The 22,795-nt window shown below is 38.4% G+C and overlaps 2 protein-coding genes across 3 annotated transcripts in view; one reads left to right on the plus strand and one right to left on the minus strand.

Moving 5' to 3' along the window:
• The window catches only part of ak5l (adenylate kinase 5, like), a 43,064-nt gene extending 33,418 nt beyond the window's left edge, over nt 1–9,646 (plus strand). For both annotated transcript variants that reach the window (XM_020044517.2, XM_020044518.2), the window contains exon 4: nt 9,277–9,646. In XM_020044517.2, coding sequence (XP_019900076.1) covers nt 9,277–9,366 — 90 coding nt within the window. In that variant the 3' untranslated portion in view covers nt 9,367–9,646. The remainder of the gene's footprint in view (nt 1–9,276) is intronic.
• Nucleotides 9,647–13,072: 3,426 nt separating this feature from the next.
• pappab (pregnancy-associated plasma protein A, pappalysin 1b) overlaps nt 13,073–22,795 on the minus strand; it is a 222,641-nt gene continuing 212,918 nt past the window's right edge. Inside the window, exon 22 of the mRNA XM_029124699.2 lies at nt 13,073–16,641. Coding sequence (XP_028980532.2) covers nt 16,537–16,641 — 105 coding nt within the window. The 3' untranslated portion in view covers nt 13,073–16,536. The remainder of the gene's footprint in view (nt 16,642–22,795) is intronic.

Consider the following 22,795-nt stretch of genomic DNA (forward strand, 5'->3'; position numbering starts at 1 on the left):
CTAAATATTTTATGATTTCGAGACAATTGCCAATCCGGTGAATGGTGTACACACTGCAAATGTTGTATGCGCAATAAGCTTTGATACCAAGACATGGGGTTCAGCCAGAGATGGTTGTGTCGCTGGTTTTTTCCAAAAGTTTAGGCAACCGAAATATGACTACCCATTTATAGCACACAACTCTAAAGGTTTCGATGGTTACATCTTGATGCAGTACCTTGCTAACAATGGTATTGGCACGACACTTATTGCTAATGGTAGCAAGCTCATGATTTTTACAGACAGCACATTCAATAAGAGATACATTGATAGTCATTGCTTTCTACCTATGAAGCTGTCAGCCTTGCCACGTGCTATGGGTTTTAAGGATTCAAAAAAAGGCTACTTTCCTTACAAATTTAACATCAAGGAGAATGAGAACTATGTTGGCCCCCATCCGGAACCGCATTACTATGGTGTGAATACCATGATGGCTAAAGAAAAAGATGAGTTTCTGCAATGGTATGCAACTGTTTCCGCAGACCCCTTTGTCATGCAGGATGAAATAAAGGCTTACTGCGTGAATGATGTGGTCATCTTGAGAGAGGGTTGTATGCGCTACAGACTCGAGTTCCTGGAGTGTGGTGGTGTTGACCAATTCCGGTCAATTACGATTGCTTCGGCTTGCATGAAAGTCTTTTGCAACAGATTCTTCACCAAGGACACCATTGCATTGGTCCCCTCAGACAACTACAACCGTTTTTCAGAAGACATTCTCAAACAGCTCAATCCAGTGGCTTGAATATGTGGCCTCCGATGAGAATATATCAATACAACACGCCCTGAACAAGGGTGAAGTGAAAATGGGTGCCTACTGCGTTGATGGATATGCAGAATGTGATGGGTTGGGCACGGTCTGAATTTCTGTTGTTTCTGGCACAGTCACCCAAAGTGTCATTGTTCAACAAGCATCAATCCAGTGACAATTATTCATTACGGGTTGATGCACCAGCAATGGTTGACAAAGCTAGAGGCTTTGGAAGAACAACACAATGTACATGTTCAATACATATGGGAGTGTGAGTGGAATCACATCCGCAGATGTCTAAGCTTTCTTGAAGACCTTTGATGCTCCAGAGTGCCTTGACCCTCGGGATGCTCTTTTTGGCAGTCGTGCTAATGCGATTCATCTTAAGTTTACGGCTCGAGAAGGGGAGAATATTCAGTATAACGATGTCTGTAGTCTTTACCCATTCTGCAACAAGACAAAGACTTATCCGATTGGGCATCCAGACATAATCTTTCGAGATTTCAAACCACTAGACACCTACTTTGGTATTGTTAAGGCTACGGTGTGTCCACCGAAAGGCCTTTATCACCCCGTTTTACCGCACAGGGTCGGCGGTAAGCTGTTCTTTCCCTTGTGTAGATTATGTGCAGAGTCTGAAAACCAGCTAACTGATTTCCACAATGCGATAACCTTTCTCAACAGCTTTAACCAGCTCAATAGAAACCCAGGTACCGGTTAAAGATCTTTCTGAATCAGTATGTGAACAATCAGTTAGCTGGTTTTCAGATTCCGCACCTCAACCCAGTGACAATTTGGCTTTCGACCTATTTGCTGGTTGAGAGAACTGATGGTCGTAACCAGTCAAAACCAGGAACAAAAGTATTCAATGCAGCCAAATTAGAATACCAATTGTGATAATTGCATCAATTAACACTGTGACTAGATACTAATGGCCATAACAAAATTTTCTGATATATCTATTTCTAATTTTACTAAGCAAACCCAATTCTTCATGTAACTCTTTAAGTACCTACCAATTTAATTTGCTTTGAACTATCAGTTTGAGTCTTTTTCATCATTGATAATCATTTCATACATTTCCCCCTGCTTACACGTCATAGTCAACGGAAAATGACAGCATGCGCAAAAGCAGAACCATTACCAGATGGACATGAAAAAATAATCGATAGTTGGAATGTATCTAAAATTAATTCAGTAAAGAGTCACAAACTGGAAATGCAGAAAAAAACGAATTTGAAAAAGATAAAAACACAACATCCACAAACAAAATCAAAACTGGGTGCGGAGTCTTGGACCAAATATCTCTGCGACCATTGTTGACCATGGTTCATCAATCTGACCGAAAGTTCAAATCTTGATTACCTTCCTGTCTCTGAGTCACTCATCTTGTCACCTGTATCTGAATTTGTTTAAACTTAAGCAAACAAGTTGCAAATTTTTAAATAACACGTATGACAGACCCCGTCATTTTAAGTTGATGAGTATTTTTTCTTAACCGGGAGGGTAGGTAGTAAGGTAGGTAACATTTTCTAGTCTATAATCAATAAAAATGAATTTGATGCTGCAAGCAGCATTTAGTAGGTTTCAGCATTGAAGCTACTACTACCAGAATGCAATTTTTTTTCAACTTCTATCCTTTGTTGAAAGCAATACATTTGTTGTTTCCTTTCCTATAGTGCTCCCATGTGGCCTGCTTGAAAAAAAATGGTGTTCCTGCTAGCTGTAATTTTGGATTAAATAACAGTAGCAACATAGCATTCCACTAAATATTTGATTCCCCAAAACCTCCAATACACTTTCGATTTGTTGTAACAATTCAACTTGATTTTCAAGTGTTGACTACACTGCTGTTAAGGCCCTGTTTTGTAAATAAAAAACAATAGGTTTTCATTAAAACAACTTATTTAAATACAATATAAAAAATAACAAAAATAAAACCCTTACAACATTTAAAATTTAAAATAAATAAATAATTGGTGGTAATTATGTGCAACACTTCTGTCCATAATATAACTATTTGCACATTGGCATTTTTTTGGCAAGGCTGCAGATCCATTGCCATAAACTTTGTTATTGCAATTGTTATTTCTTTGGCATGACTAGAGTTTATTGGTAGTTTGGCTCTAAATGTAGCTGGGATAGGAGGTTGAGTGAGTATTCTTTCCACATATCCATTTCTTTGTGATGCTAACTCAAAACATTATCTAAAACTGTTGATGAATCACCTACCAGACTCCTAATAAAAGCCACTAGCTACTAACCAATGAGGCAATATGAATTCCATGTACAGTATAGTGTGTTGCATTAGGGGTTAAAGAGGAACTAGAAAATATCGTTTTGCTGGATGTAGCACAGTGCCCCATGATTTCACATTATATTTGTACTTTTACAACTCTCCTGAGTATTTCATACAATGCATTCACTGCGGTACTGAAGAAATTATCCCTTGTACATTACAGTGGGAGGATGGAAAATATAATGTTGTTGGATGTATTATTCAATCCCTCTCCAAAGCTAATGAGCACAAGCAAATTAAATGAATAAAATAGCAGAATTATATTACATTTATATTAGATAATGTTCTCTACATTAACTTACTCAAGCTCTAACCATTTCTCTTTTTAACCCCCAATGCAACACACTATACTGTAGTTGGAATTAATATTGCCTCATTAGTTAGTAGTTACAGATATCTCTCATCTAAGGCAGCAGTTCGCGATGAGGCATGCCTCGTTAAGTTGACTGCACACGGGAGGCTGTCTCATTGACTTTCAATTGATGTAGGGCGATGGGCGGCAAACCGCAAGCAGTTTTGCGAGCTGCGCGGTGCGCGGTTCTCGATCCCGTAAGCGGTGCCAGTTTCTGTGCAGGCTTGCTCGCGGGTGGAGGTGCCCAAAGTTCTAATTTGAGGACCCGCTGCCCATGTCGACCAATGAACAGTGTTTCTCTTATCAACCAATCAAACCCTCATTAATTGACAACACCGATATATGAGAGGAAAACATTTGATTGATTTTGTTGGATTTCCCGTAATTATACAATTTAACTTTGCACTCTGCAGACCTACAGGGACATAATCCCCCAAAAAATTGCGTGAAGAAAAATTGGTGCAGTTGTGTGTTTATCCGGTGGGTTTTAGCTAATATTTTATGGATGCAAAAGGAGGTGAGGGGGTTTATCATAACGTAGTTTATACTAGTTTGACTGGCTAGCTTCACACGTGCACAACTAGTGAAGTTGTTAATTTAATTTCAATTGTAATGTGTAATTTTGTTTTTATATTATTACAATATAGCGTAATTATAACAAGAATAATACTGCACATAGATGAGAATTGCAAATAATCTGCTTACCTGCTTATTTAAAATGAACACAAAAAAAAAATACAATTTGCTTGGCTTTCATTTTTATTTAGTATACAGTTGTCAGTTCAATTGTAATTATAGGTCCACGCACATGAATCTTTGTTAATTGTAATTATTTATTTATTAATTATTTATACTGAAATACAATTATTTGACTGGAAATATAGCTTTTAATTACAAAGATTAAGTAAAAATTTATATAGGCTAATTGCAGACCAAGCGAGCATTACTTATTGCGTCATTGTTGCTACTTTTCAGCACAAATATTTCCTGAAGACTGCATCTGGTTCTATCAATAAAAACGTCCTAAAATAAATTACATTTACCACCAGTTTTCTTTGAAGTACAATATGCCACATTAGACCCAAGCGAAAATATAATTCAAGTGTTTAACGTAGCGTGTTTAGATGAAGGATGTTTAGCTTGTTTAAATAGGCAATAAGCTACACGTTCAACCCATCAATGTTTCATCAATATTTTCAGAGGTAAATAATGATTGCATTTTTTCCCCAAAAGTTTCTAATAAAATGGCTTGAACAGAACATGTCATTTGTTTATTTACTATAAAATGGCCTAAAGTCGACAAATTAATGTTAATTACTCCACATTAACCCAAGGAAGAGATGGGTGAGACAAAGTGCCTGTTACAATACTTGTACTGTCACATGCCTAATCAGTTAATTAGGAATACATTGTAAAAATATAACTAGTTTTCAGTTTGCGAGTTTAGAATTCTGACAATGGAACAATGAAATATATGCTACACCTATTTAAGAAAAGTCACGGAGGGTGTATTCAGAATGGTATGTATACAAATAAATAAAACAGACTACAACAGTCAGGTAAGTAGGCCTGATCATTTATTTTTATAAAAAAAGCCTAATGACAAAAAAGCAATATAAAAATCCAGATGTTTAATTACTATTTAAAAGAATGTACATTCTTAAATTTCTTTTGCCTAGACAATTATCTTTTTGCACAAAATTCTGAATCCAAAATCATGTTTCCAATCTGAATGGATTTTGAGGCCAATGTTAGAAATGTCAAAAAAGAATAGGCTACCATGCGAATTTCATCCATTTCGATGTCAAAGCGTTTAAGAGCTCTGCTGAAAGTTTACAACGGGTAAATCTTATTTTACCTCTTACATCATGAAAATGAAAACTGATTTATTTTGAATAATGTAAGTGTTGTGTAATTTTAATTATAGCCCCCCTCCAGGTGAAGATACTACACTATGATTAAAAGGAGCTATTAGACACATGAGAAATACTTTAACAACATGTATGAATGAATTCAGGTGTACAGTAAATATAATTACTGATATCATATAATAAAAAATATAATGTATTAAAAGATTCATGTTTGCAAGTAGCATAAACTCAAAATGTTTTCAAATGAATATAAACCTTATCAAATTAATTCTATTCTTTTTGCGGAAAGCTCTGACATTCTATTGAAATTGACATTTCGTTGAGACGTTCCTAACATTGGCCTCAAAATCCATTCAGATTGGAAACATGATTTTGGAATCAAAACACTGTGCAAATAGATGGTTGTCTATAAAAATTATTGCAATGTGGGTAAAATTATTTCATCATTATTTTCCGGGGCCGGGTCGTGGGGGCAGCAGTCTAAGCAGAGATGCCCAGACTTCCCTCTCCTTAGACACTTCCTCCAGCTCTTCCGGGGGGACACCGAGGCGTTCCCAGGCCAGCCGGGAGACATAGTCCCTCCAGCGTGTCCTAGGTCTTCCCTGGGGTCTCCTCCCAGTGGGACGGGCCCGGAACACCTTCCCAGGAAGGCATTCCGGAGGCATCCGAAACAGATGCCCAAGCCACCTCAGCTGACACCTCTCGATGTGGAGGAGCAGCGGCTTTACTCTGAGCTCCTCCCGGGTGACCAAGCTTTTCACCCTATCTCTAAGGGATCGCCCAGCCACCCTGTGGAGAAAGCTCATTTCGGCCGCTTGTATCCGGGATCTTGTCCTTTCTGTCATGACCCAAAGCTCATGACCATAGGTGAGAGTAGGAACGTAGATTGACCGGTAAATCGAGAGCTTTGCCTTGCGACTCAGCTCTTTCTTCACCACGACAGACCGATACATCGACCGCATTACTGCAGAAGCTGCACCGATCCGTCTGTCAATCTCCCGTTCCATCCTTCCCTCAGTCGTGAACAAGACCCCTAGATACTTAAACTCCTCCACTTGAGGCAGGCACTCTCTACCAACCTGAAGTGGGCAAGCCACCCTTTTCCGACTGAGGACCATGGCCTCGGATTTGGAGGTACTGATTCTCATCCCCACCGCTTCACACTCGGCTGCAAACTGTCCCAGTGCATGCTGAAGGTCCTGGCTTGAAGGGGCCAACACGACAACATAATCCGCAAAGAGCAGAGACGAAATCGTGTGGTCCCCAAACCTGACACCCTCCGGCCCCTGGCTGCGCCTAGAAATTCTGTCCATAAAAATTACGAACAGATCCGGCGACAAAGGGCAGCCCTGCCGGAGTCCAGCCCTGCCGGAGTCCACTGGGAACAAGTCTGACCTACTGCCGGCAATGCAGACCAAGCTCCTGCTTCGGTAATATAGGGACCCTGACAGCCCTTAGCAAAGGACACAGGACCCCATATTCCCGAAGCACCCTCCACAGGGGATAGCACAGAAGTCTAATAACTGAACACTGCTCGGGTTCAGATCAGGGGGGCCATTCCTCCCAATCACGCCCCTCCAGGTGTCACTGTCGTTGCCCACGTGGGCATTGAAGTCCCCCAGTAGAACGATAGAGCACTTTCCAGCACCCCTCCCAGAGACTCCAAGAAGGTTGGGTACTCTGCACTGCCGTTCGGTCCGTAGGCACAAACAACAGTGAGAGACCTATCCTCAACCCGTAGGCGCAGGGAAACAACTCTCTCGTTCACCGGGGTAAACTCCAACACATGGCGGCAGAGCTGGGGAGCTATAAGCAAACCCACTCCAGCCCGCCGCCTCTCACCATGGGCAACTCCAGAGTGCTGAAGAGTCCATCCTCTCTCAAGGAGTGTGGTTCCAGAGCCCAAGCCGTGCGTGGAGGTGATCCCGACTATCTCTAGTCGTAACCCCTCAACCTCACGCATGGTCTCAGGCTCCTTCCCCACCAGCGAGGTGACGTTCCACATCCCTAGAACTGGTTTCCATGTCCAGGGATCGGGTTGTCGAGGCCCACGCCTTCGACTGCCGCCCGATCCTCTAGGCACCGACCCCTTGTAAAAAATTCATAATTTCAAATCCAAGTTGCTGGAATATGGTGCCAAGAAAAGTTCCCTATGCTATTTTCACTATTTTTTTTTTTTTGATTTCTCAGATCATGATGATGAACAAAATATCTTCATCTTTATCTAGAAGGTGGGGAAATTCTGGAAGGCACTGTGCAAAGTTGTGGTAATTCATGAGGGCACTGTGCATATACACATTATCATGACTTTTTTTATGCAAGCTACAGAACAATAGAAAAAAACGAAATTGGCCATAATGTATATGGATGTTTGGGGCAGAGCTAGGCCTAAGTGGAAATGTGAGCCAGTTTTTCATGCCGTCAAAACACGGCAATCATTTCTGAAGACTCATCCAACTTGACATGCAGAACAGCATATAGTCATGCACAGATGATATAAACCTTGCGACCTCTGGGAGGAAGTGTCAATTTCTGCTGAGGCACAGCTGTTAGGAGTCTTATGGGCAACATTATTTCAGTGCTGCCGTATTTGTTTATTCTTCACTATTTCTTTCACAACATCCTCTTAAATTGCTTGTGGGGCATTTTCTCCAATAAATATGTTTATTTTGTCATTTGTTAAATTTTATAATTCCAGTTGTATAACATTGGCAGCGTTTTATTTTACTGAGAATGAAAGTAAAGAATACAGATTTCACATCAGTCTCACATGTGTTTGAGGGGAAAAAACAATACAGCACCCAGAACTGTGGTGTTATTTTATGAAACAAGAAATGCTGCTTTTCCTTAACCAGTGTTGATTTCTAAACAATAAATGTCAGGAAAAAAGTTACATTTTATGAAAAAAAAATTGAAGACCATGTTTGAAGAATTTATGAAAATAATATCTGCTTTGTGATGCATCAAAGCACCACAAATGAAAATAGGAAAAATGCACCTATAATAACAGAAAAGGTTACACAAAAGAAACGGTACAAATAAGCCTTAATACTAGATAATTTTAGCTTGCCAGGGAGATGGCTATTGTTGAATTTCCTGGTATCCCTGCTAGTAATTGCCATAAACAGTGCATTCTGCATATTGCGTAGAATGGAATCCGCCTGTTTGAACAGCGCTTTTCGAAACTATCAGTGTTACAGAACTAAAACTCAGTCATATCGTAGATAGGGACATGGTTGGAAAGTGCAGTTAATACGTTTTGAATTGCAGACCTTTTTCCATATGTGTACACTTACTGTAAAGTGTTTACACTTACTGTAAAATGTATTGAAATAAAAGGTACATAATGAACCATAATAGTGACACCTCCTTATGTGAATTAATGGTGAAGGATCATGGAAATGTACTGTGTTTAAATCTCCTGAAAGTTTCCAGATATTTTGCTTCAGATTTATGTACTCCATGAGTTTCAAGCCTTGCAATGTTGTAGACCTTAGCATTGACACATGTATTATGAGTGGATATGTTTGCAGAGGAATATATAAGCCATAGCTCTTTTGAAGCCAAGAGGCATTATGGAGAGTTCCTAGGAAAATACCACCAATGTGTGGGAAAGGGGGGTATTGGGTTGGGGCACCTCACACTTTACCACTGGCAGAAGGCCACTGTGTGTAAAAACATCCCCACACCTGGTCAAAAATCCCCATCTGCCTAGAGAAGCAGATGGCTTATGCTCAGCTGTTCCACCGCAATAATTCATTTTCCCCCCTTATACTATTATATTTAATATTCACCACAGAAACTCCTATATTTTCTAACCTTTTAAATAAATATATAGAGCTCGGGTATGAGTGTACCCTTTTTCTCACAATGTTTTGGTATGTAATTTGTAGTAACGGCCTTGAAGATCTGGATATGAAACATGACCCGCTAAGCCAAATGCTTATCACACTTTTTCCTCCACCAGAACATTATCCAAGCTGATGATTTAGAGGAGAACGCTCCTTGGAGTATCAACCACAATGAGCTGGCAGTCACCCAACCTGCCACAAGTTGAGTTGTAGAACATGATGAGACAAGGAAACCCCTGCCGATTATCCCCCCCCAAACTGTACAGTGCTGGGCACTCCTGGATTTGGCCAGCTGTGGAATGGATTATTTTAAAAATGTACTTTTGTAAATAAAGTTATGCATCAGGCATGGCTGTACTAATGTTCTGTTCTTATTGTGTTGTTTTAATATTTGAGTATGTGAAAGAAAATATAAATGTATTGCAAATACTGTATACTAGAGAAAGTAAGGTCTAATGACAGTTTTGCATGGATAAAAATAAAAGGCAAAATACACCAGTAACTGTTGAAAAGTTGAATTTGTTGGTGAATTTTATAATTAGACCAGTTATTAAGGACAGATATTTAAAGAAAATAATAACTTTGAATAACCAAAGAGATTTACAATGAAATGGTATACAAAAATAACTTAGATCAACAATGTGTGAATATAAATAAAAATTACATTCTTAATAAATAATTATATACACAATGATATCGCTAAGAGGCTTAAATAACTATAATATGTATGTAAGCAGCAAACATTACAGGAATGAGGTACAGCAAAAAAAGGTATCCTGTTTCTGTCAGTAGATTGATAAAGCTATCCTGTCAAACATTTCCATCAGAAAAACCTGTTTACATGTTGTAGTTTATGGCAATATATAAAAGATCTTAATAAATAAAAAATAATTCAGACCAATTAAATATGTTTGTTTGATGTCACAAATGTGATAAAGATCGAAAATGAGTACGTCTCCAGAAAAAGATCAAAGTTTTGATGTGAAAACCTACAAGAATTACAGAATAAAAAATATAGTGGAAGAAAGAAATTAAAATGAAAATAAGTTGAGATATCCAGTATCTGTATTATCATTTTAAGACTGTTTCAGTGAAATGAAGAACTTTTTACAATATTATGGTGCTCAAATACTGGTGCTTGTCTTTGGTACTCCTTGATTTATAGTGACAATATACGTGTGTATGTATACAGTTGTGCTCAAAATATTTTGCATACTCTTGGAGAATTGGAGAACTGGTAACATATGCACCATTTGTAAAGAAAACATGAGTGAGCAGGCAAAACGTCTTATTTCACATTCAACTGTAGCTCAACATTCAAATGTGGCACAATCAAAAAACAAATCAGATGAAAATGAACTGACTCCTGTTCAAAAGTCTGCATACCCTTTGTTCGTAATACTGTGTAGTTCCCCTTTAGCAATAATGACCACATTGCAGTGTTTTGTAATAGTTGTCTATGAGGCCCTGAATTCTTGTAGGTAGTGCAAGATGAATAGCTGCCCATTCGTCTTGGCAAAATGCCTCCAGGTCAAGTCTTTGGTTGTCTTGCATGAACCTCAAGTTTGAAATCTCCCCAGAGTGCCTCAGTGAGCTTAGGGTCAGGAAACTGATGGCCACTCCAGAACCTTCACCTTTTTCTGCTGTAACCACAGGAGGGTTAACTTGGCCAGGTGTTCAGGGTCATTGTCGTGCTGGAAAGTCCAAGAGCGTCCCATGTGCAGCTTTCATGCAGAAGAAAGCAAATTGTCTGCCAGTATTTTCTAATAACATGCTGCATTCATCTTGCCATACATTTTCACAAGATTCCCCATGCCTTTAGAGCTCACACACCCTCAAAACATCAGTGAGCCAGCACCATGCTTCACAGTAGGGATGATATTCTGTTCACTATTGGCCTTGTTGACCCCTCTCCAAACATAGCGCTTATGGTTGTGACCATAAAGCTCTATTGTGGTCTCATCACTCCAAATTAGTGTGGCAGAAACTGAGGCATGCCAAGGTGTTATTGGGCATATTGTAACCAGGCTTTTTTGTGGCATTGGGGCAGTAAAGGCTTCTTTCTGGCAACTCGACCATGCAGCTAAATTTTGTTCAAGTATCGTCGTATTGTGCTACTTGAAACAACCACACCATCTTTTTCCAGAGCAGCCTGTATTTCTGCTGAGGTTACCTGTAGGTTTTTCTTTGTATCCTGAACAATTCTTCTAGCAGTTTTGGCTGAAATCTTTCTTGGTCTACCTGACCTGGGTTTGGTATCAAGAGATCCCTGAATTGTGCACTTCTTAATAAGTGATTGAACATTACTGACTGGCATTTGCAAGGCTTTGGATATCTTTTATATCCTTTTCCATCTTTATAAAGTTCCATTACCTTGTTACGCAGGTCTTTAGACAGTTCTTTTCTGCTCCCCATGGCTCAGTATCTAGCCTGCTCAGTGCATCCATGTGAGAGCTAACAAAATCATTGACTATTTATACACAGATACAGATGGCAATTTAAAAAGCCACAGGTGTGGGAAATTCACCTTTAATTGCCATCTTCACCTGTGTGTGTCTCTTAACAAGGCCAAACATTCAAGGGTATGTAAACTTTTGATCAGGGCCATTTGGGTGATTTTTGTCATCATGATTTGAAAAGGAGAAACAACTATGTGATAATAAATGGCTTAATATGATCATTATCCTTGAATTAAAGTTTTTTTTGCATGATCAGTCATATTTTCAAAATCAATGCCAAAATGTCACAATTTCTGCAAACTTATGAGCACAACTGTAAGTGTATGTATATGAATGTATATACAGTGGGGTGCACAAGTATTTGATACACTGCTGATTTAGCAGGTTTTCCTACTTACAAAGCATGTAGAGGTCTGTCATTTTTATCATAGGTACACATCAACTGTGAGAGACGGAATCTAAAACAAAAATCCAGAAAATCACACTGTATGATTAAAAAAAAAATAGCATTTTACTGCATTACATAAGTATTTGATCACCTACCAACCAGCAAGAATTCCAGCTCTCACAGACCTGTTAGTTTGTCTTTAAGAAGCCCTCCTGTTCTCCACTCATTACCTGTAATAACTGCACCCGTTTGATCTCGTTACCTGTATAAAAGACACCTGTCCACACACTCAATCAAACAGACTCCAACCTCTCATCAATGGCCAAGACCAGAGAGCTGTGTAATGACATCATGGATAAAATTGTAGACCTGCACAAGGCTGAGATGGGCTACAGGACAATAGGCAAGCAGCTTGGTGCGAAGGCAACAACTGTTGGTGCAATTATTAGAAAATGGAAGTAGTTCAAGATGATGGTCAATCTCCCTTGGTCTAGGGCTCCATGCAAGATCTCACCTCGTGGGGCATCAATGATCATGAGGAAGGTGAGGGATCAGCCCAGAACTACACTGCAGGACCTGGTCAATGACCTGAAGAGAGCTGGGACCACAGTCTCAAAGAACCATTAGTAACACACTACACCGTTAAGGATTAAAATCCTGCAGCGCACGCAAGGTCTCCCTGCTCAAACCTAACCAGTCTCCAGATCTGAATCCAATAGAAAATCTTTGGTGGGAGCTGAAAGTCTGTATTGCCCAGCGACAGCCCCTAAACCTGAAAGATTTGGAGAAGCTCTGTATGGAGGAGTGGGCCAAAATCCCTGCTGCAGTGTGTGCAAACCTGGTCAAGAACTGCAGGAAATGTATGATCTCTGTAATTGCAAACAAAGGTTTCTGTACCAAATATTAAGTTCTGCTTTTCTGATGTATCAAATACTGATGTCATGCAATAAAATGCAAATGAATTACTTAAAAATCATACAATGTGATTTTCTGGATTTTTCTCTTAGACTTCCACATGCTTTGTAAGTGGAAAAACCTGCAAAATCGCCAGTGTATCAAATACTTGTTCTCCCCACTGTATGTGTTTGTGCATTTTCCTTTAGGAGGCTGGTGACAGGTGATATTGTCTGGAATTAAGTAAATGAGATGGTATCAAACACATGGAAAAAAAACTGCCTAAGGGAAGGTGATGTATTTGATAACATTTAATTTATTCGGTTCCAGCTGTTATGAGCCCGTTCCCCGGAATGAAGATGACACCAGCTTCCTGTGGTATTGTTGCATAGTTATATTATTGGTAGGTGTTTTCACCACCATTTGTCCTTGGTTTATCTGAATAATTTGTCCAATGTTGTGCTCCAGCTGTGAAACCGTCCTACTGGAAATCTAAATTTGTACCCCTGTGTTTATGAAGGATATACCTGACCAGCTGATCTAATTGTGAAACATTACACATACTGAAACAAACCTTCCTGTATTTTTCTTTCACTGAAGTAAACCAAAATAATAATGACTGACACTTTGGCAGGTAGTTTGTTTTTCCTAAAAGACAAGCTGAAACATACTACCGAAGGTACAGTGAACAGAGCATTTCCATTTCTTAGTTTAGTTTACAGTGGTCAGCAGTTTACTGTTTTTGACGGACTGGGTTTGGTGTGTCCATGTTCAACAAAATATTTGGTGGATGATCATTAAAATGATGACACCACTGAGGCTCAGAGGAATAATGCGTGCAAAATGCACTCATATGCAGCAAGGCTGTGCTCAGTTTCCCTCTAGGTACATATCTAGGATCAGCTTTCCATTCCCCAATTCTAACTTGAACACTAGTGGGGAAAGTGCAGAACTACATCCTATTCTAAGATTCCTTTTTTGGAATGCTTATGAACAACTATAGCAACATGGCTTTTATGGCTTGTTGATGAAAAATGTTTTGCAATGATATTTACAAAATGTAACTCCTCATAGGCATTGTATCTCCAATAAGACTATGGGCCATAATCAATCAACTCATGTAGAATGGTATCAAAATATATATTACAAAAAACCTAAACCTTTAACTTATGCACCTTTAACTGGTTGCTCCATGGTTATTCAGTAAGTGTTTACAGTAAGAAACATTCTGTAGCTAACTAAACTTAAATGGAAATCCAAGAACCATGAGGGGGAAGAAAAATATCTAATTAAACCACAACTCGAATACTATTAAATGTAAAAAAAAAAAAAAAACATTTGCCTAGATCTTATGCACTATGAAAATGCTTTATAAAAATGTCTCCCATAACCTGCTCTCCAGATTGTATTGGACTGTATTGGACCTGTAGTCTTTTAAACAACCCAGTTATTTTATTTAGCACATGGATGAAACAGTTCCTGTCCTCTCTACCGTGGTGTAATCATTAAGGAGGATGGTAGCTGTTCATTCAGAATGTGTTCAAACCAGATGTCACATATTTAACAGCTGCTAGCGTTTCCCGCTATGCTAACACCATCTCACTGTTAGCTTGGTATGACATGTTTTCTTTGATCAATGCTAAAACCTACTGAAGATGTGACCTCTGGTTATAACAGCTAGTATGCCTTGTCATTAGAAGGGCCCCATTATGTTTTACATGAAAAGTGATTCAAATAGGTTTAAATAATGACAAAAAAAGTGTTAATATAATGACATAAGAATGCAATGCAATTGAAATACATGACTGTAGCAGCTTAAGGAAACACTTTTTTTCTGACAGAACTGTTTAAAACAAGTGCAGTAAATGAGGTCAATGATAAAAAGCTAACTAGAATTAAAAAAGAAAAAAGCATACCATCAATAAAAAAAAAATAATAATTGTCATTTGTGTCAAATGCAAAAAGTTGCTGTTCTCAAAAACAGTGCATTTGAATCAAGATCTACCAAACAGTTCTAAGCAACACTGGACTGAGAGAAAGCCATAATTATAGCATATTCTGAAAGAAGAGAAGGTAGTTAAAAATATAAGCAATGAGTATCTAAATAGTTCTAACAGTATCTAATAGCTCCTATGCAGAGCGACTTCACATGAGCAATAGGGTTCAGCACCTTTTTCAATATTTTTCACCTTATCTGCTGTCAGTTCATGACATGGTTATACCTACTGAATATAATCTATGGGTAAATGACCATTACATGAGTTCAGATAGATTGATGGGGATATACCATAACTCAAATTTCTATTTTTGGCACTTGAAATTATGCTAAAATCTGAGCTGGTATTTGTCATTGATCTTATGTCATTGATTCGTCAAGGATTACATTTCATTATTTTAGCCGTCAGTTGCACACAACTTTCAACCATACACCTCACAATTGGAGAGGTGTGGGGTGGCTGTCACAGGGTTCATGTTGAGCAAGAAATGATTAAAATGAGGCCAGGTAAAAGTCTAGGTAAATCTGATAGTACAGAATAAAACAAGTGCAATAACGTATTCTCTCTCTTCAATCATCAGCACAATGAAAAGGCAAACGTGTTACATGATAACAAAAAAGTTCACTGTCAAGCTTCATTACAATACCTACACCAGTTAATTTTTACAGCTTCAAGGCCTGAAATACATTCCTGATGTCACAATAAAGAGCTCTTATATGACAGAGCTTTGACTTTAGAGACAGTGACTTTGCCTAGGACACCTATGCAACAATGAACCATTGCGACGACTCAATAATACACTATTGGCCGAAATAGAGAGAGTTGTAAGTTGTAACATAATTCCAAATAATACTGATACAGAACATTAAAATGCATAGCTGACATATACGTATTTACAATAGCTAAATAAAGACTCTTGTAAACAAGCCCAGTTTTTAGACTGACCTACTTTGGTTATGGCAACTGAGTGGTGTTCTACATGAGTTGATGGGTTGTGTGTGTGTTTGCAGGATCCTATAGTACAAGGCAGACATATTGTATATAACCAAAATAATAGGTTTTCTTTGATTTTGAAAAATAAACAAAACACAAGTGCTCATGTGTCTCATGTAACAAATAGAAAGCATCTAAAATCTGACAGCAGGTTCTTTTTGAGCATTGAGAGTACCCAGTGCATACTGTGGCTGTCTTTATGACAGACATGCAACATTGGCCAGGTGTGGTATTGTAAGCTTTAAGGCATATTGTACACATATCCAGAAAAAAATACTGTCTAAATGTGATGTGTGGAGTAAGAAAGATGGCTACATGGCCTATAGCAGCAAAACTAGCAGCATTGGTTGAGTGCAGACACAACCGATCTTCATTCACATCCCCTTGCAGCCAGCTTTGCCTCTCCAATTCTAGTTCTCTGTAAATTACCACCTGCTTTACACTGATGAGTTTGAATTGTTGGATGATCCTAACACTGCTTTTAAAGTTTTGGGCCATCTCTTAAAAACCTGCGTATTGGATCTCACTGTTATCAAACATGTGCATGTGTTGTGGTGTGATACATGGAGATGTCCTCCTGTAAGCATCATGGGGAGAGAAATGCTGATGGAGTGAGGGCTGCTGGGGCACTCAGGGGCCCAAAGATCAGCCCAGAGAGTGTTGACGGACCCCTTGGTTGTTTTCCTGGGCATCTGGGTCTAGACATGCACAGTCTTCTCGAATATCGCAGGACATGGGGAATGGTATAACCTGAAATACAGAAACAATACCAGAGAACAAGGTATGAATAACATACAGATTTATGAGGAAAATATCTCCTAAAATATAGTTTTGAGTAGATTTTCTACCTAAATCAATACACAAATTACAATGCTCTGCAACATTCTGGGAACACTTTGTATGTAATATGGTCTAAGATCTGTTTTTAAAGGCAATTTTTTTTAAGGGGACACATCCTTTTGTGAAGAAGGATTACAACATTTGTTTGAGCAATTGTTAGGGTTTCAGCAGTTCACTGGTGACACACTATTGTTATTGTTACCATTGGTTATTATTATTTGTGTTTCAGCAGTTCACTGGTGAAACACTATTGTTATTATTACCATTGGTTATTTTTTATTATTAGTGTTTCTTGGCATTCATTATTATTATGCCCTTTTCTGTGAAAAATGAAAATTCCCGTTAGATAAAAGGTTGCAATAGGTCCACAATTTACATGGTACTGCTAGCCCAATGGCCACAACTTCTGATGCAGTGCTTTGCAAATTGGCCTCATGGTGGTGCTGTGCCTCACACTCACCCCATGTAACCTAGAGTATTGAATGTTGGTACATAGGTCAGTCTCCTCACAATGAACAATTTTGCTAATGGGACTTATAAAATCAGCCATATTGGATTTTCCGCCATTTTGGATTTTGTGAAAATCATTTAAAACACTACTCCTATCATACCAAATGACCGATCAGACAAAGCCAGACAATTTTGTTGAGAAACATGGCCGCCATTGACCAATAAACATTAGCATCGGCGTGGCCTTTTATATAAATGCATATGAATAAGACACTGATATTTATATTGCAAAATATGCATTTGTACACATGTTCAAAACAATCTCAATAATCAAGATATTGCAGGCACTTTTGACTCGAACATACGGGGGCACAATAAAACACAAATGTTTATAATGGTTGATATCGCTTGATCCATTTGACTCAGAGTGATGATATATAATACACATGCTGAGGAACATGAATCCAGCTAAGCAGTAAAGTATGATTCAGTTTGGCCCTTTATGAACTGGAAAAAAAATTCAAGGAAGTTTATGTCTGATAACGGCCATACAGTTTTGAGATGGAATCCTTTTAAGACTTGTGTTTTGAAAACATGGGTACGTACAGGATATACAGCTCCGGAGACAATTGAGACCACTGCACCTTTTTCTTTCCTTTCCAAAAAAGTTGAAAAGGAAGGTTTTGAGTGAGGAACAGAAGGGTAAAAATAAAGAGCCCACTGCAATTTGAACGCTTCTGTTCCTCACTCAAAACATTCCTTTTCGACTTTTTTGGAAAGGAAAGTAAAAGGTGCAGTGGTCTCTTCCGGAGCTGTGTACTGAAGCTGGTTCCATTTAGGCAAATGGAATACTTTATTTCAGTGAGATGTAATGGAAAGCAAACAATTGTTAAGTTCATGGTATACTGATATTAAGTCACGTATGCTTCATTTAAGTTTAATTACATTAAAACGTTTGGTTTTGGCGCATACCTTCTGGTGCATTAATTTTCTCCAAAATGTTTTAATTTCTCACCAGAGAGAAGGGAAATGTAGTTTCTGAATAGGCAGATTCACCCTATTCAAAACACAATGTGGTGATTAAGACAACAATGACCACAATCCTTTGCACAAACTGTCCATTTTGAAGTGTGGGAGACCAGTGTCGACAGAAGAATCAGGTAGCTAGCTAAATTCTGTGCCAAACCAAACTGCTTATATGGATCTGGTTTAACATCTCCGTTCAAATGGACCCATTATACTAAGGTAAGGAACCTTTTTCCAAACCGTTATCATGCGTTAGCGGGTTAGTTAGCTTTGCAATACAGTTTAGCATTACTCCGCCTTTGCTAATGCTAACGCTAGTTTGGAAAGTGGACGTGAAAACAATAGTGTTTTCACCAGGACGCTAGTGAAGCTAAAATTGTAGTTAGTAACGTTAGAAAAGCAGTAACTAACGCTATGTAGTTCTAAGGCAACCTAACCTTATTTTTAAAACTATGGTTTTTAAAGCAGCAGTACCAAACAGAACGCTTACGTTCGCTAACTTAACTATAATGTTAGTTTGATAGAAAAAAAACGATGTCCAAGTTTAAAATAGTGGAATGTGTCTGGCAACGTAGGGATTTGTAAGACTAGCTACTTGGCTTCTTAATTACGTATATGTAAATTCATATGAAACTTAGCTTTACTATAGTTTTATCCATCCAAATCTTAACACATTTACAAGAATGTGTGGTTCTGCATGTACTGCATGAGTGGAGGCAAATAATAACTTTATTTGCACAGCCATTCTCTAGCCCAAATCAAAAAGCGCTTCACACAGCTGTAAAACAGCAAAAGTAGTGTTATGGACATTCTTGAACTAATGTAAATGTCTGCTTTTCTATTACCTTGTATGTAACTCTGGTCTTTGTTTGTGACACACATGTCTGCGTAATATCAGAGGACTGATCGTCTGTCTAAACCAAAAAGGGTATCTGTCCTTTGTTCCTTAGGAATGTGGCCCTTGGGGAAAGTAGGGCCAATTGGCCCCTTTGGGTAAACACAACAGTAAACAGCTAGGGCAGGAAGGATAAGGTGGGGGGACAGCCCATCCTTTGGGTAAAACCTGGGTGACATAATACAGCTGGGCAGCATCTTACCACACCCCTTTTAACTGTAATAAATACTGACTGTTCATGTATTTACCTCAGAGGTTTATTCTGTAAGCTTTTGACGTGTCTCTCTATTTGCAAATAAACTGTTAATTGTGCCAAGATAATTTTGTCTCTATACTTACTCCTTTAAGAGTTCCTATTGATGGAATTACCATCACAGTAGGTAATAAGATGATAGCAGCTCCCTCATATACATGTAATGAACGTGTATATTTGTCACTTTGCAGTTACGTTCTACTTTTCTACAAATGTTCTTAAGGTTACATATATTCTCATAATTCCAAGGATTTTCTTTAAAAGCAGGCCTTGACCTAAATTTAAAAGGATCAGTTTCATCAACAACACTCTGGCATACTCTGTTGAATATATATTGATTCAACAGTAGTATATGTGGCCTCTTAAGTTTTCACTCTGACTAGTGAAAATAGCAGAATATTTTTTATCACCACAATAAGCAAGCAAGCAAGTAAGTACACTATAACTAGCCTGTTGCTGTAGCAGAAAATTGCAATTGAGATTGGAAAATAATCACATTATAAACTCGACATCCACCAGTTGTTTCGTAATCTGGCACACGCACAAAACTACCTTGCAGCTCCTTTCGTGAGCTGTTGACCAGTCAAGAGATGAACAGTGTTACGCTAACCCTAAAAAAAACTTGCACGAGTCACTCAATTGAAGGAAGTGAAGGATAACTACCAGCTCAAACGAAAGCAAACATTTTTACCTCAGTACAAAACAAAATTCACCTTTTTTGGAACACAAATGCACTGTTGTCTGTCCTAAGTTCCTGGCTAGAGCGGACAAATGTGGGTCTTTTTACAAAGGCACTGACAACTTTTGCAGACAATCTCCGACCAGCCATGCCAATAGCAAACAGCACCTGTTCAGCATAACAGCCAAGCAGGTGGCTGACAATCCATCTTCAGGGCCCTTGGTTATATCAGGAATTTAAATGCAGATGCCCACTGGGTGATTGCACGACATAACTGCATATCTAGTTATTGACGGACCAGCCGATCACCTTGTTCCCTGGGGTGAATGAGTTAGTGTTTTGTTTGAAAATGTCAAATGCTTTTATGACTTATTATTTTTCACATTTTTTATAATCAGAAATGTTATGAAAGAAATATAAAAATATTTTGTTTTATATATCCAGAATGCATAATTGGTTAATCATGTTAAGTAATGAAAGTATTTGGTTCCATGTTGTAACACTGATAATTTACAAGTTTTGGAATGAGGGACAGTAAAAATGTTTTTAGGGGCTAGTAAGTTTTTTAAAAAAAATAACCTTGCTGGTGTATGCAGAGGAACGGGTCATGGACATCTACGGTAAGCTCAGACTCATAGCAGATTAGGATATTGATAAATGGTACCTAAAAGGCTTTGGCTGATTCATACAATAAGGCCTACATTTTTGCTGGACCGCATAAGCGGAACCGGCCTAAAAGAGCGAATGTCTCTGAGTGAGTCCATCAGTCCCTGACTGACTGACTACCCCTTGTTAAATAGCGTAGTGGTTAGAGACGTGTGCTATGGACCGACAGGTCCCGCGTTTGACTCCCCTAACAGTCTAAGCGCATTATCCCTGAGGTTCAGGACAGACAAAAACTTTGCTGGCTATAACCTTATGTAGCTACGTAATAGGAAGCCTACAATAAAATAGGTTTGATGGATTTGTTCAGGATAGACAAACACTTTGCTCCCTACACAATTCTCTCGCCTTTTCACTTGACAAAAGTCAGTTATCGTCACCTATATTGATGGATACTTAATGTCATTCACGAATGGCTAATTAGCTGTTAAAATGGCCAGTGGTAAAAGAGGATTTGTTCAGAATAGACAAACACTTCGCTGGCTACAACATTCTGTAGCTATGGGAAGCCTAAAATTAAACTGTTTACTGTAGTGATGGCGAAACAAGTCTTCATTAGCATATTTTAGCAGCAGGATATTATGCTGGCAGCACTCAGTTTTTCATTATCACAATAAAAGCCATAATTGAAATGTATAAGGCCATATAGTTAACAATCTAGTATGTAAAAAAACAACAGACAAGAACAACATTAGAACGGACATTAAACATAAAATGACAGACTAGATTGTTAATTATATCGCCTTATATAGTTCAATGTTTGCTTTTATTTTGAAAAATTAAATCTGAGTTTGTGCTGCTAGCATAATATTCTGCTGCTAGAAGAACGGCCATCACTAGTTTACTGTTATATTACGACTTTCTGGTGGATTTTCGATTAATGTCTTAGGATTTCTTCAGGATAGTCAGACTTTGCTGGCTACATGATTCTCTCGTCTTTTCACTTGACGTAAAAGTAGTTACTGTATCAATGTAATTCACGAATGGCTAATAAGCTGTTAAAATGGCCAGTGGCAAAAGCCATACAGTTAATAGATGCTATTTGTGGTGGTGGTAAAATTAATAAGAAAACTTTACAAAGTTTAACACAATGTGGAATGTTGTCTAGAAACATATTAGTGGCTAATGCGTTTTTAAAACGGCCAGTGGCAAAAGTCATGCAGTTCATAGATACTATTTGTGGTGGAGGTAAACTTAAGAAATGTTACTCGGTTTAACAGGATGATTAATGGTGTCTAATGAAATATTCAATCTTGACGTGATGTTAATGAATGACTATTATATAATGTCAATATGCTATACTGACACCCGGCAATAGGTGAGCTCTGTGGCGTAGTGGTTAAAGACACAGCCTATCACGTGGGTGACCTGGGTTCAGATCTTGAGAGGGCAGCCATGATCAACACTTTCTATTGCGGGCTGGCTGAACTAGGCTTGCCTGGATTCAAATGACTACTTAGTGACATTGTTTGGTGCTTAAGGTGTTGTGGTGCTCTGATACTGTCAGACTTTTGAAGTATCCATATTTATCAAATGAAGAAAATTGTATTATAATACCAATTGAGGTAAATGTCCTGAGAACGATTTCAATGTAAAATGCAAGTAAACTCAATTGGCCAAACATCTGTTCATTTACGCTCAGTGAGATTACATTTGGTACACATGATCAGGGTTGTAATTTTAGTTTGTCTGAATGGTGTCTCAAATTGGCCACATGGGGCACTATAGGAAAGGAAAAACCATAGATGTCATCTTGCTTGCAACAATGTATATAAGTTGAAAAAAATGTGCATTCTGGCTAGTAGTTGTTTCAATGCTGAAACCCGCTAAATGCTGCTATGCAGCTTTAATTAAGGTTTCAGCAGTTCACTATTTGGCATCTATGGACAAAGGCCATGAAATGCTATATAAGCCAGGCTAGTAGGTTAAAAAACATGGCTGCTATTGACCAATAAACATGTGCAGTTGCGTTTTGCACATTTATGCAAACAACTACTACAAGGATAATGATGTTATAATTCTACTTGGTTCGTATATTGACAAAGATGATAGAACAAAAATTACTGCTACATTTTTTAGTAAACCACACAGTGGGTTT

This window comes from Esox lucius, chromosome 13, assembly GCF_011004845.1.
Source record: "Esox lucius isolate fEsoLuc1 chromosome 13, fEsoLuc1.pri, whole genome shotgun sequence".
Lineage (NCBI taxonomy): Eukaryota > Metazoa > Chordata > Actinopteri > Esociformes > Esocidae > Esox > Esox lucius.